This window comes from Scleropages formosus, chromosome 16, assembly GCF_900964775.1.
Source record: "Scleropages formosus chromosome 16, fSclFor1.1, whole genome shotgun sequence".
Lineage (NCBI taxonomy): Eukaryota > Metazoa > Chordata > Actinopteri > Osteoglossiformes > Osteoglossidae > Scleropages > Scleropages formosus.
The window spans coordinates 27195284-27210678 of NC_041821.1; the positions used below are offsets into that span (position 1 = coordinate 27195284).

General features: G+C 43.4%; 1 protein-coding gene across 1 annotated transcript; it reads right to left on the reverse strand.

The window, feature by feature from the left end:
- Nucleotides 1-3857: 3857 nt before the first annotated feature.
- LOC114912456 (uncharacterized protein K02A2.6-like) lies at nucleotides 3858-7799 on the reverse strand. Its single transcript, XM_029259305.1, has 2 exons — nucleotides 7667-7799; nucleotides 3858-5011 (listed from the first exon to the last, which is right to left on the reverse strand). The coding sequence occupies exons 1-2, from the start codon at nucleotides 7797-7799 to the stop codon at nucleotides 3858-3860; spliced, it is 1287 nt and encodes a 428-aa protein (XP_029115138.1).
- Between the last annotated feature and the right edge of the window lie 7596 nt (nucleotides 7800-15395).

Genomic DNA, 15395 nt, shown 5'->3' on the forward strand with positions numbered 1-15395 from the left:
GAGGCCAAGCGGGCCACATTTAAACCACATAAAATGCAAAGGGCCACAAATTATAATTTGCGTCATAAGACTTTATTTAAGACAATATTTACAGTTTTACTGATTTAGAAATGCAGTTTATTACTTATCTAAGTCTTGCTTGTCCTTGTCCTATTTAAAATAATACTGAACATGAAAATAAAAAAAAAATCTGGAACAAAAAAGTGAATTAACAGTTTGTTTTGCCATATTAATCAGCAATGTCTGTACCTTTTGATGCCTGAGATCGCTGCCGTGTGAATAGGCGACGGTGAAGTCGGGATGAAGTTGCTCATGGTGGCGTTGCAGATTAGCTCGCTTTAGCAATTGTTTTCTGACAAATGAGACACATTGGTTTGCCACCTATCTCCTCATAGGCAAATTCCATTTGCCACGCAGGGTTGAAAACTCTGTTTTCATCGTCAGTCTTCCTTTTCTTTAACACCATCATTAGTTAATGTACAGTACATACACACATTTTCACAAGGTTTATGACAGATGAGGAGTCGTAATGATTTGTCGTTGATCAGGTTGTTTTAACTTTTGCGGTTTCCGTAGCCATCGCCTTAAAGGTGCATTACCGTTTTCACACGACTTTTGATTAAATTCATGACCAGGGTATGTTGACTGCCATTAAACCACCGGATTCTTCTCTCCTCTCTTAACCCGCTTGGGGTCAAAGGTGTGGCACTAAGATGGTTTGAATCCTACCTATCTGACAGATCCTATCAAGTGGTCTGGCGGAGCTCTCCTTCTTCTCCTCTGCCTCTCTCAGCCAGTGTCCCGCAGGGCTCAATATTGGATCCTCTTCTTTTCTCAATATTCACCTCCTCCCTCAGTCCGGTCATAGCCTCCCATGGATTCAAATACCACTGCTATGCTGATGACACTCAGCTCTTTCTCTCCTTTCTGCCTGGTGCGACAGATATCTCCGCACGGATTGCTGCCTGCCTGTCGGACATCTCTTTGTGGATGTCTGATCACCACCTCAAACTCAACCTCTCCAAAAGAGAGATTCTTTACCTCCCAGCTGGACTGTCCTGCTGTCACGACCTCTCGATCAAACTGGACAACTCACTCATTTCGCCTAGCTCCTTTGCTAAGAGTATGGGAGTTACGATTGATGCGAGTCTGTCATTCTCTCAACATATTGAAGCCACAACCCGGTCCTGCAGATACATCCTGCATAATATTTGTAGGATCCGTCCCTGTCTCACTACTGACTCCGCCCAACTACTTGTCCAGGCCATGGTGACTTCCCATCTGGACTACTGCAACTCTCCTCTGTGTGGCCTTCCTGCTACTGCCATCAAACCCCTGCAGCTTCTACGAAATGCTGCTGCGCGAGTCGTGTTTGAGTTGCCTAAGCTTTCCTATGTATCTCCTCTTCTCATTTCTCTGCATTGGCTTCCTATAGCTGCCTGAATCAAATTCAAGACTCTGGTTATTGTCTGCAAATGCATCAGTAGAACTGCTCCCAGCTATTTACAGGTTTTGATCAACCACTACACCCCAGCTAGACCCCTTCGCTCGTCCACTTCTGCTTGCTTGGTGGTCCCACGCACAAAAGGTAAAACACGGAGGTTCTCGATTCTGGCTCCGTTGTGGTGGAACGACCTTCCCCTCTCGCTCAGAACTGCGGCAACTCTGTTTTCAAGAAGGCTCTGAAAATCCACCTTTTCCAGATCCACTTTGCCCAAGATCGCTTCAGATCGTCTATGGCATAACCATTCACGCATCGTAATTCCAGAAGCATCCCCAGATACAACCTTTATTCAGCCATTACTCTGGTATTGTACTGCTGATTTGTGTATCTTATAATATTTAGTTAAAAAAAAAAACATTGGTGTTGGTATCAGGATTTGTCTGTGTCTTATGCACCTACTTGAGCGATGAACCGCGGTGTATCAAGTGGTAGGGAACAAACTAGGTTTGCTTGAGACTTTCATGTCTGCAGCTATGTCTCCTTCTCTCAATGTAATGCATAAATTGTACTTTTGCTGAGATGTATGTCGTTTTGGACAAAAGCGTCTGCTAAATGAATAAATGTAAATGTAGATGGAAATTTTTCTTAAAAATAACATTTTGCATTACTTTTGACTTCTCTATATGAAACCATTAGAACTGTGGGACTGTTAACTTGATTAGAACAAATGGCACTTTGACAAAGCATCACAAAACACATCTCTGCAAATATTAACATTAATTCATTTAGCAGAAACTTTTCTCCAGAATGACTTTCAATGAACTCTATGTAGTGTTTTCAGCACACACCTTACTCACCAAGGTATCTTACACTGCTAGTACTGTACACTATTTATAATTGGTCACTTACTCATACATCGGTGGAACACACTGTCACTCACACACTATGGGTTACTTGGAGTCATCAAGCCAGCTGAACAGCATGTCTTTGAACAATGGGAGGAAACCAGTGCACACACTTATAGACACAGGGAAACATGCAACCTTCACACAGACTGAGCAGAGGATCGAACCCCCATCCTTTCACACGGTGCAGGTACTGTGAAACAACAGTGCTGCTCATTGTACTACCATGCCATCCCCAGTGCTACTTGTCTAGAGTGGCTGCAATTAACAGAACCATGTGGGAGTCACTGAACCACATTTTGGTAAGAAAGAAGAGACTGTACTTGAAACTGTGTATTGAATTGTTTACCAAAGTGGGGATGTGGTGGCGCAGTGGGTTGGACCGGGTCCTGCTCTCCAGTGGGTCTGGGGTTTGAGTCCCGCTTGGGGTGCCTTGCGATGGACTGGCGTCCTGTCCTGGGTGTGTCCCCTCCCCCTCTGGTGTTATGCCCTGTGTTGTCGGGTAGGCTCTGGTTCCCTGTGACCCTGTATGGGACAAGTGGTTCAGAAAGTGTGTGTGTTTACCAAAGCAGCTTGATCAGTTCTTTGGACATTTAAGAGACAGCATTTGACACTATTCTTCATTTTAATATATTTTAGGTTACCAGTGTGAGCGCCCCTATTCTCCTATTCATGTAGAAATTAATATAACAGACAAATAAATACCAAGCATGCAGAGTAGTGTGACAACTGTGAGCAGAGTCGTAGGCAGATGATTGTGCAACACGCAACTGATTTATTTTCGTTGTATTCTGGAAAGTTATTAATAACAGAGTGGCACTATATCTTTTTGCATCATTGCCACATTGTAACAAAACTTTATGAGAACAATGCACTTTGGGATGGAAGCCCATTGAAATATATATACAGGGGAGCACATGCCAGAGACCCAGGATGTAGAGTGGTCAAAATTGCTGTGCGGCTCCACGCATCGGGTCTTGCAGGGGTTCCATGTGAGTTGTCCACTGCAAAATATTCTTTCCTAGTAGTGGACTGTTCACAGATAAGCTGGGCATCATCCTGAGGACTGCAGGGCAAACACTCCTGCCCTTTTGATTTATTTTTTTCTTTTGTACAAATTGACTCCATGTAAGATGGGAGACATTTTCCCTTGGACAGTTCTTGACTGATACAGTACCCAGTATTTATTTATTTATTTACTGTTGTGTTTACGGGTGCAATAACTACACTCGAACACAAATAAAGATAAGACGCGATGGATAATGTTTTCTTTTTCCTTTACTGAACCATGTGCAGCAACAACTCTTCTACCCTTTTTCTGTACATATTGCCGGCCAACCAAACTCTAACCCATGTTACTATTAAGAGTGGCCTATTAACACTTAGCCCGGAGTTTTCACTATAATCAATACACAACAACTCCTCCCCTCTAGATAAAACAACCCAGAACAATAACACAACTGCAAGTCCCTGTGCATGACATCTTCGCCTCGGTAGGATTCCAAACCCTATAAAGTAAGACGGTCTGGGGGTTTCCATGTACAGGTAGGGTAACGTCTCTCCTCACAAGTTGGGATCGGCGTTTGTGGCACTTCTTGTGAAGACATCGCGGCATCTTGTGGTGTAGTGGTGTCGCTGCCATCGGAAGGGGCAACAGTAGACGTGGATGGCACATTTCCTGGAACACCCTCCCAAGAAATATCTGCCTTTCTCAACTGATCAATATGCCGTCTCCAGGTGGTGTCTGGTCCAATCTCTACTGTGTAAGAAAGTGGTCCTGTTCTTTCTTTTACCTTCGCAGGCATCCACTTGTGATCCCCGCGGTAGTCCCTAGCGAGCACACTCTCACCAATTTCCAACTCTCGTACCGGTCCGTCTCTTTGCACCTGTCTCAACTGGTTGTCCTGCACAACCCTCTTCACATTCGGTCGCAACAGGTCCAGCCTTGAACGTAAAGGTCTTCCCAAGAACAACATAGCTGGCGTTCGATTCGTGGTAGCATGTGTTGCGTTACGATATGCAAACAAAAACCTTTGCAACTTATGGGTTAACATAATCTTGTCACCCACCATGGCACGCAGCGCATTCTTCAAACTTTGTACAAATCGCTCCACTAATCCGTTTGTAGCGGGATGGTATGGGGCAGAGGTCACGTGCCTGATCCCATTGTTCTTTAGAAAGATCTGGAACTCCTCAGATACAAACTGGGGTCCATTGTCACTCACCAGTTGTTCTGGGACACCAGTCCTCGCAAAAAGTTCTCTCAGCACTGTTATAGTTTGGGTAGCGGTTGTGGACGACATGCTAAACACTTCTGGCCACTTAGAACATGCATCGACAACCACCAGAAATGTAGTGCCCATGAAAGGTCCTGCAAAGTCAACATGAATCCTTTGCCACAGCACAGCAGGCCATTCCCAAGGGTGCAACGGTGCAGGTTTTGGCATATTTTGAACCTGTTGGCATCCTGGGCAATGCATGGCGAGCTGCTCGATCTGCTGATCGATTCCTGGCCACCACACAAAACTTCTAGCGAGTGATTTCATCTTCACCACTCCTAGGTGACCAGCATGAAGCTCTTCCAAGACTCGAGCTTGCAACTTCGGAGGTATAATAATCCTTAATCCCCACACGAGGCAACCTCCATCCAGCGTCACTTCATCTCGGTGCCGATAGAACTGCGGAAACTGTACCTTCTGTTCTTCATTCCAGCCAGTCTGAGTAGCTGTGTAAACTCGGGACAATATTGGATCTCTCCTGGTTTCCCTCTGAAGCATTTCAGCCGTAACAGGGGAACTCTCAAGCTGAGCAAGAGTAAAAACATCCAAGGGAATGCTTCCTTTTGCCGGATTTGCATCATCATCACCGCCTAATGGTAGCCGTGAGAGTCCATCAGCATTTGCATGACTGTGAGTTCTTTTGAACTCAATCTGGTATCTATGTCCTCCCAAAAACAACGCCCACCGCTGCATTCGCGCTGCTGCTGTCAGTGGAACGCCTTTCCGTGGATTAAAAATGGAAACCAAGGGTTGGTGGTCAGTAACCACAGTAAATTCGTTTCCATACAAATACTGATTGAATCGTTTCACACCCCATACTAGACTCAAAGCCTCTTTATCAATTTGTGCATAATTTCTTTCTGCAGCATTGAGAGAGCATGATGCAAAAGCTATGGGGCGTTCAGTTCCATCACCCATGACATGTGATAACACCGCTCCAATACCGTACGGTGAAGCATCACAGGCTAGCTTGATGGGTTTGCATGGCTCAAAATGGGTCAACACTGTTTCTGATACCACCAGTTTCTTTGCTTCCTGAAACGCTCGTTCACACTGTTTTGTCCACATCCATTTCTGTCCTGCTCGCAATAACGCATTCAAGGGGTGGAGAACAGTGGCGAGGTTTGCCAAAAACCGGTTATAATAATTAACAAATCCAAGGAACGACCTCAATTGTGAGACATCTTTTGGTCGTGGGGCATCTGCGACAGCCCTTATCTTGTCATGACACTTGTGCAAGCCGTTTGCATCAATTTCGTGTCCGCAATATGTAATAGTACTCCTGAAAAACTCACACTTATCACGCCTCGCACATAGTCCATAACTTCTTAGTCTCTGTAGAACACGTGTCAAGTTCTCCAAATGACTGTCGTCATCCTCTCCAGTGACTATAATATCATCAAGGTAGCACTGGGTACCCCGACATCCTTGAAGTACCTGCTCCATCGCTCGTTGCCATAATGCTGGCGCTGAGGCAACACCAAAAACCAATCTATTGTATCGATACAAGACTTTGTGAGTGTTAATGGTCAGGAACACCTTTGAGTCTTCCTCCATTTCCATCTGCAAATATGCTTCTGCCAGATCTATTTTACTGAAAAACTGTCCTCCTGATAAGGAAGCAAAAATATCCTCTATTCTTGGTAGTGGATATTGTTCTGCTTGCAGTTCAGAGTTGATGGAGACTTTAAAATCCCCTCACAGTCTTACAGTTCCATCCTTCTTGGCAACAGGAACAACTGGTGTTGCCCAGGGGCTCCGGTCAACTTTGGACAGTATTCCTTCAGCTTCTAACCGATCCAGCTCCGTTTCCACTTTCTGACGAATAGCATAGGGGACTGGCCGCGCTGTGTGAAATTTGGGTACTGCACCCTCATTCAGGGTTATTCTCCCTTTAATATGCTTCAACGTTCCTATTCCTGGTTGGAATACCACTGCAGCACCATCCAACACCTTTTTCAGTTTCTCTTGAGTGCCTGACAAAACAGGATCCGAGATTTGTAGACTTTTTATGGATTTCCAGTCCAACTGTAACTTTCTCAACCAGTCACGTCCCCAAAGTGCTGGTCCTGCCGTTGGAACTATATACAGATCTACTTCGCGCTGTTGATCATTGTACCTTACAGTCACTGGCATCACACCCAGAGGAACTATGGGCTCACCAGTATATGTTTTCAATTTAACAGGCGATGGCTTAAGTTCCGCTTTTGTGAAATGTCTTTCAAACTCAGTCTGTGACATGACAGATACGGCAGAGCCTGTGTCCAGCTCCATTCGGATTGTCTTTCCATTCACTCGTGGTGTTAGCCAGATCGCTTGTTTCAAGTCACCTTTCAGACTGTAGATTTCCAGAGTTGCCAACCCTGTGTCACTTTCTTCATCAGATCTTTGGGCAACAGCATGCACATCTCTACTTTTCTTTCTCTGAGCCTTGTACTGTTTGTTCTTCTCGTGATGTGAAAGATCGGAGCGACAAGCTCTTTGTATGTGTCCAACTTTGTTGCATTTTCTGCACGTTTCAGTTTTAAATCTGCACTGGTTTGCTTTGTGCCAGCCCTTGCCACAACGGTAGCACAATTCTGCATTTTGCATTGTCCTTTTTAATTTACACACAGTGGTCACTTTGTTCACCGACATTTTTACTCCGGATCGCAACTCTACAGCGTCTCTGGCTGCTGTTTCCATGGCGACAGCAAGTTCAACTGCCCGTTTGAATGTGAGATCCGACTCCGTAAGCAATCTTTTCTGGATACTCTCTTGTAAAATACCACAGACTAGACGGTCTCTCAGCGCATCACTCAGTCCATCTCCAAACTGACAGTGTTCTGACAGCTTCTTTAATTCAGCCACATAAGCTGCGATAGACTCTCCTTCGTTTTGGTTACGTTTATGGAACCTAAAACGTTCCGCTATAAGCAGCGGTTTTGGCGCTAAATGATCCCGCAGTGTTTGCACAATATTATCAAAGCTGAGGTCTGCAGGCTTTGTGGGGGCAGTGAGGGTTCTCAGCAACGCATACGCTTTTCCCCCCATCGCACTTAACAGAACCGACACCCGCTTGTCGTCGGCAATGCCGTTGGCTTTGAAATATTGTTCGATTCGCTCACAGTACATCGGCCAATCATCCGTAGCACTGTCAAACGCATCAATTTGTCCGATATATCCAGCCATCTTTCCTATATATTATTTCACTTACAGGTCTGTATTCACTCAGTATTGCGCTTCCCCCTCGGAGCCGGAGCCATCGCACGTCTTCGTCCTGTGCATTCGTCTCCCAGGAAAGAAAACGTCCATCCACAAAAAAAACTAGGAGAAACTTCAGGGCAATATCCGAAAAATCCTCGTCGCCAACTGTTGTGTTTACGGGTGCAATAACTACACTCGAACACAAATAAAGATAAGACGCGATTGGATAATGTTTTCTTTTACTGAACCACGTGCAGCAACAACTCTTCTATCCTTTTTCTGTACATATTGCCGGCCAACCAAACTCTAACCCATGGTACTATTAAGAGTGGCCTATTAACACTTAGCCCGGAGTTTTCACTATAATCAATACACAACATTTATGTTTCCTAATATTACATACCTAAAAGCTGCAGCTAATTGGTGTGTATATATACAGTATGTATCCAAATAATAAAACTAAAATAAATCCTCAGGCAGAAGAAATGCAACTTTTACTCCAAATAAGTAATGGAAACAACCCCATTCATTCCCAAAGGGTATTGTCATGGATGGATTGCAGTGTGCAATTTTGTGAGTCAGCTGCAGAGCTCATTCACAGTGCTATTCACAAAAGTGAAGTGCAAAGGGTATCAGTGCTGGTTTGGTGAAGGGGTAGATGCACAATGTGGTGTGAAAAATGGTTTAAGTACTTAATATTTTCAAGTGATTAATATGTTCTAATGTGATGTAAGTGTTAAGACATTCAGAAAATATATGCTGTCTGTTTAATGCAATGGAAAAATGTTGATTGGAAACACAAAACACAAAAAAAAGAAAGAAAGTTTAACCTTTAGCATGCATCCCGACACATTCAGACAAATTGTTTGGAGTAAAGATTACTTTTGCGTCAGATGCAAGGCAAGTTTTGAAAGTGTTGCCATGCCTTATGATGACGTATGTATAAGCTTGCAAATAAAAGAAGGCAATGCAAACCAATCAGGGAGACACCCTGAAGTTTGGGGCTCTCCCATCGGCCGGTGTTGCTATGAAAGGTCTCTCTGTGTCTGAGTGTTTTGTGCGGATCTCCTGCATCTGATCGTTTCCAAAAAAAGGAAATATAATTTCTTTCACAACAATAAAACAAAGATTTGAGAAAAACAAAAGTTGGAGAATCCAGGGTATGATGACCAGGGGACAGCATAGGTGGTGATTCAGGAACATGTTGACGATAAGTTCACACAGGTTACAGGAACACTAGAACATGAAATACTGGGCAGATCTTCTGAAGCAAGGCAAAAATAATGTTGTGCAACAGAACAATAAGTAACATAATGTTTGAGGTTAGTTCCTTTTGACCCAATGGTCACAGGTTCACATCCCACCTCTAGTTGTAGTACCATGGCTATATAAACAGGTAAATAACTGTAACTGTGCTTAAGTTGTACTCAGATTCCTAAGCATGTCCACACCCACTGTTCAAAAGCACGGCTGTCAGAATGTCCTCCCAGCCACCTTTGTTTCCACATTCCATGTCCTTAAATACCTGTTAAAATTTCTTGTCCGCCTGTGTCACGACTGCAGGAACAAGCGGAGCGGCAACACCTGTGGCTAACTGATGACTCCCGGGATATTAGGAACTCTGTGTCCACCCCACAACGTGGATTCTTGCAATCACCCTGGTGGTTTTACGGTGGCAGTGGTCTTGTCTTGCTCTGCTGTGTTCTCTTGTTCCTGGTTTTTGACCATCGCCTGTTTTCTTTGACCACGACGTATTGCCTTGCCTGGATAGTGAGGTTTGTACCTCGTAGACCTTCACCTGTACCTGACCTTCAAGGTTGTCTTGCCCTATGAACCCAGTCAAATAAATAAAGCTTCTTTCACTTGGGTCCATTATTTACATGTCTGTCTCCAGTCAGCGTGTCACCATTACAGCCTGTAAACTGTTGTGCACCATACATACATATAGACATACACACACTGTCTGAACTGTTTATCCCATACAGGGTTGTGGGGAGCCACAGTCTAACCAGGCAACACAGGGCATAAGGCTGGAGGGGGACATGCCCAGGACAGGATACCAGTCCATCACAAGGTGGCCCAAGGAGGACTTGAACCCCAAACCCACCACAGAGGAGGACCTGGCCCAACCCACTGGGCCACTGCACCACCGTACACCCCCCCCCCCTCACCCCATGTCCAACTAAACCAAATTGCATACTCTGGACTGACAAACATATTTGCAGATGATTATTCAGACATTTATTCAAAAGCACATGGTTTTTATTAATGTTGTTTCACTAAAACACAAGTAAAACATCTTTATGTATGAAATTCACATAACTTTTTGGTGTTGTCATGTGTGCCATGAGGAGTGATGAAAGGAACCACCAGAGGTTTGGGACCAAATCACCTGGCAGAATGCAGCACAGCTGTTCCCAGTGTTTCCACTGGAGACTGGAGAAGAAACTATAAAAGACAAACAACAAGCCTGCAGAGTTGTGGGTCCTTGGTTATCTGCTGTGGTTCTCCACTAGGTGCAGTGCTGAGCATAATAATAATAATAATAATAATAATAATAATAATGAACTTCTGTCTTGAGCAATTCTCAACTGATTTCCATGAGCTATAGCATATTTTATAGCTAAATATATTTTCTATGAGCTGTTCTAACCAGACATGTAACATGTAACCCTTCCCAGACTGATGTATTTCAATCATCATCATCATCATTATTATTATTATTTCTGGAATTTCTTTCAACTTTAGCATAGTGTGTTACTGGGTAAGACCTTTTAACCAACTTCATGCAGATGATTGTCAAGTTGGTGGTTTGTGATTTATTGAACAGGCCTGGCAGTAATCAGGCTTGGTTGCATCTAGCCCAGCTGAACCTCATTATTAATGCAGTTTCATAGATTTGGCAAAATCAACTATGGGGGCAAATACATTTTCAGCCAGGCTCAGTTGCTATTGGATAACTTTTTTGCTTCAATAAATTACATCATTATTTAAAAACTGTATTTTGTGTTTACTCAGGTTGCCTTTGTTTTATGTTAGATTTTGTTTTAATTTCTGAAACAATTTAGTATGCGATATACACAAAAACAGAAGAAATCAGGATGGGGGCAAATAGAGACAGATAGATAGATAGATAGATAGATAGATAGATAGATATACTTTATTGATCCCACAAGGGAAATTATACTTTTTCACAGCACTGTTTCCAGGCCTATAAAGAAACAAACAATATTTAGTGCAAAAATGTAAACTTTGTTACGATACTAGTAACACAAGTTATTACTAAAGTGCCTCGTGATGAAGTATAAGATGCAAAATTATGTGGTTAGATCTGTCAAACTGGTTAAGAATTTAAAACCAAACTACAAAGCCTACAATGAAACTATAGAAATTTTGACTCATATCATGTAAATATATATATATATATATATACATATATATTATATATATGTATATATATATATATATATATATATATATATATATATATATATACACAGTACTGTGCAGAAGTCTTAGGCACATAGATGTTTCACAAAAACTTTTGTTTTAGACAGTTATTTTAATGTCTTCTGCATTAGTGTCAATGGGAAAGAGCATATTTTATATTTTCAAGCATTGCTTTTGCAAAAAGTTACAGTATTACAGTAAGCGTTTTGTATGTCGTTAAAGAAAGTATAATAGTAATAAAGCACTTTCCAAAGAGAGAACTTGAGGTCTTTGTATGGCACACCGATTTACTGAAGGAGAAACGGCTGTATAGAGGCAATAAAACTGGGCGAGGGAAAAACTATACTGAAAATGTGAGGTTTTGTCAGATGTGGCAGTTTAATTTTCAGATCTTATACCATGGCAAGAGTGAGTATAGCAACAAGACACAATGTGGTCATCCTCAGGACAAGCAGTTGTTGACAATGGATGGTTACTGAGCTTTATAGGAAGTTTATTTATTAAGAGCATTATTTTTGGAATTATTCTGAATTTACAGCTTTTTTCCCTAAGTACCTGAAACTTTTGCACAGTACTGTACCATCATCAAAAATCTTCAAAAAACTGGGAAATCAGACAATTTGAAGAGAATGGAATTAACTTTCAGAAAAACTTCCAATATTAAACCAAAGCCACTGAGGAAAAATAGTTTTAATTAAATTGATTTCAGCTTATGTATTTGTCATATTTAGTCTTCCACTTTTGATTCTGTGTAAGCTTTGTTTGACATACTGGAGAAATAAATTGAACTTCAGTTTCTCTAGAATTTTTTTTTTTGTACTTTTTTTGAGTTACATTACATTTTTGTCCTTTAAACTTTTCAATCTTTGTATAATTATGTTTAACAACTGATTTGTTACCACTTATCACCAGTCACCTGATGTTACACCCAAGTTACTCCTTGACACTGTGTGTGTAGTAGGGTGAACAATACAGTGTATGTGTACACGTGTACGTACCACAGCTCTGTGAAGGGGGGTCAAGACCCGGTAGCACAGCAGGGGGCGCAGTGGTTACAGCTGTAAATGTAATGGATCTGTTTCTCACCCAGTTTTATCCACACTCTTTGTTATATTCCCTCTGCCAATGTTGTGTGTTGTAATATCTGGATGAGCATAATAAATTTTTCTCCATGTGACAAAAACTTTGAAAGAGAGTATCATGTCAATGCCCGCACCTCAGTCGACAGTACCTGACACAGATCACTCACCCTGGACAACCTGGTGTGTGAGCATTCGCTAAGGTCCAGGCAGTGCTGGATTGGCCCTGTCCGACCTCCCTGAAGGCTCTACAACGGGTTTTGGGGTTTACAAACTTTTACCGCTGGTTTATTTGGAGTTTCAGTAGCCTCACTGCTCCCCTTACCTCTCTCATCAAGGCGAAAAGGTCCCAGCTGTCCTGGCAGCCAGAAGCCCTTGAGGCATTCCAGGATCTCAAGTAGTGTTTAACCACCCAGCCATGCTCCACCCGTGTTAATATTTTTCACGTAAGCTGTTGCCCACCACACACAATTATGACATTGGTAAGAGGGAATTAGCGAGCAAGCTGGCTCTGGAGGACTGGAGTCACAGGTTGGAGGGGGCTACTCACCCGTTCTTGGTCCTTACGGACTACCGAAACCTGGAGTACCTGAAGACAGCCCGTCGGCTCAACCCTCGACAAGCCCGTTGGGCTCTTTTCTGTACCAGATTCCGGTTCACAGTCTCCTACCGTCCTGGCTCCAAGAGCTCCAAGGGCTCCAGGACAGGGCACCAAGGCTGATGCCCTATCCTGGCTGTATGAAAAGGACCTGACCCCAGAAGCACCACAGACCATTCTACCCAGCACCTGCATCATGGCTCTCGTATGTTAGCAGTTCACACATGACCTCCCTAGGGCTCAAACAGAGGAACCAATTCCAGTCGACACCCTCGAAGGCAAGGAGTATATCCCTGCCAGGTTGCGCCCACAACTACTCCACTGGGTGCATGACACTCCAGCCGCTGGTCACCTAGGGTGTCAACAGACTCTGGACATCCTCGAAAAGAAGTACCGGTGGCCCTCCCTTAGGGAGAATGTACAGGAGTTTGTACCAACTGGGGCAAAGAGTGTGGCTGTCTACACAGGACCTCAAACTGCATCTGCCCTCAAGGAACTAACCCTCCATTTCATTGGTCCATTCAAAATACTGAAAAGGATCAACCCGGTTTCTTACTGCTTACAGTTACCACTTCATTACCATATCTGCCCCACATTTCATGTCTCATGCCTCAGACCTCACTGTGTTTCTGCTTCCACCTTTGTATGTAGGCGGTTCCCCTGCCTACTCTGTCAGGGCCCTCCTAGAGTCCAAACGACAAAGAGGCACACTGTACTATCTGGTTGACTGGGAGAACAATGGGTCAGAGGAGTAATCTTGGATGCCAGCACAGGACGTATTGGACCCGACTGGGGTGACGAAGGGGGCGGCCACCTGCCTGTCAGTGTCAAGTGGCTAGAGCCGCTCCTGGAGAGGATACTGTCACAACCCATAGGGATAATACCCCTCCTGGCCAGAGGAGGTACCACTCAGTGCCACTAGCCAAGACCCATGTATCTGTTCACAATCTCATAGCCTGTGGAGGTATAAAAGGAGCAAGTGGTGGAGGACCTATTGTGGATTCTTGATCTATGGTGTAACTGTTCATGCATTGTAACTCCAGAAGCATCCCCAGATACAACCCTTATTTAGCCATTACTCTGGCATTGTACTTGCTCATTTGTGTATCTTATAATATTAAAAAAAAAAAAAAAAAAATTGGTGGGAGGGTATCGGGATTTGACTATCCTGTGTCTTATGCACCTATTCGAACGATGAACTGCGGTGCAGCAAGTGGTAGGGAACAAACTAGGTTTGCTTGAGCCTTTCATGTCTACAGGTATGGCTCCTTCTCTTAAAGTAATGCATAAAATTGTACTTTTGCTGAGATGTACGTCGCTTTGGACAAAAGCATCTGCTAAATGAATAAATGTAATCAGAATCAGAACGAGCTTTATTGCCAAGTATGTTCACACATACAAGGAATTTGTCCTGGTGACAGAAACTTCCTCAGCACAGACAGAATGACAGTGACAAGACACAGATGAGAAGATAGAATATGTGAATAAAGGATAAAAAATATTAAGTACACAATATACAAAAAATTGTCACGAGACGTTATATGTATGTTCTATAAAAATGCAAGGGAATGTGAGTAAGACATATGATGTGATAAATAGATATAAATATAAACAGCGTTATGTATTGCACTGGTTTACTCTCTAGGGGGGATTTAGCTGTTCATGAGGTAGACGGCCTGAGGAAAGAAACTTTTCTTGTGCCTGGCTGTCCTGGTGCTCAGTGCTCTGTAGCGCCGGCCAGATGGCAAAGGTTCGAAGAGGAAGTGGCCTGGATGTGAGGGGTCTACAATGATTTTGCTAGCCCTTTTACTGACTCTGGACGAGTACAGTTTTCGGAGAGCTGGGGGGGGGGGGGGGATGTGCCGATGATTCTTCCAGCAGTCCGAACTATCTGCTGTAATCTTCTGATGTCTGATTTCGTAGCTGAGCCGAACCAGACAGTTATAGAAGTGCAGAGGACAGACTCGACGACTGCAGAGTAGAATTGCATCAGTAGCTCCTGTGGCAGGTTGAACTTCCTCAGCTGGCGAAGGAAGTACAACCTCTGCTGGGCCTTCTTCACAATGGAGTCTATGTGGAACTCCCACTTCAGGTCCTGTGACATGGTAGTGCCCAGGAACCTGAATGACTCCACTGTTGCCACAGTGCTGTTCATGATGGCGAGTGGGGATAATGCTGAGGTGTTTCTCCTAAAGTCCACAATCATCTCCAACTGTTTTGAGGGTGTTCAGCTCCAGGTTGTGATGACTGCACCAGACAGCCAGCTCTTTAACCTCCTCTCTATTATAACGGAAATGTATAATAATGAAAAATGTTAAGTTTGCAGAATAGATTTCATGTTTGAGCGCAACATGGTGGGGGCAAGCAGTCTTAAAGATAATAATGGACAACCACTTCACCCCACACCAAACAAAACATTAACCAAAACATACTGCAAATTAATACAGTCCGTGC

What these genes read in the sequence shown, in the direction of transcription:
- LOC114912456 (XM_029259305.1), bottom strand. Translation starts at nt 7,799, where the DNA reads ATGGCTGGATATATCGGACAAATTGATGCGTTTGACAGTGCTACGGAT. An exon ending in GCGGGTGTCGGTTCTGTTAA is followed by an intron (nt 5,012 to 7,666) that starts GTGCGATGGGGG and finishes ATCGGCACCGAG; the next exon opens with ATGAAGTGACGCTGGATGGA.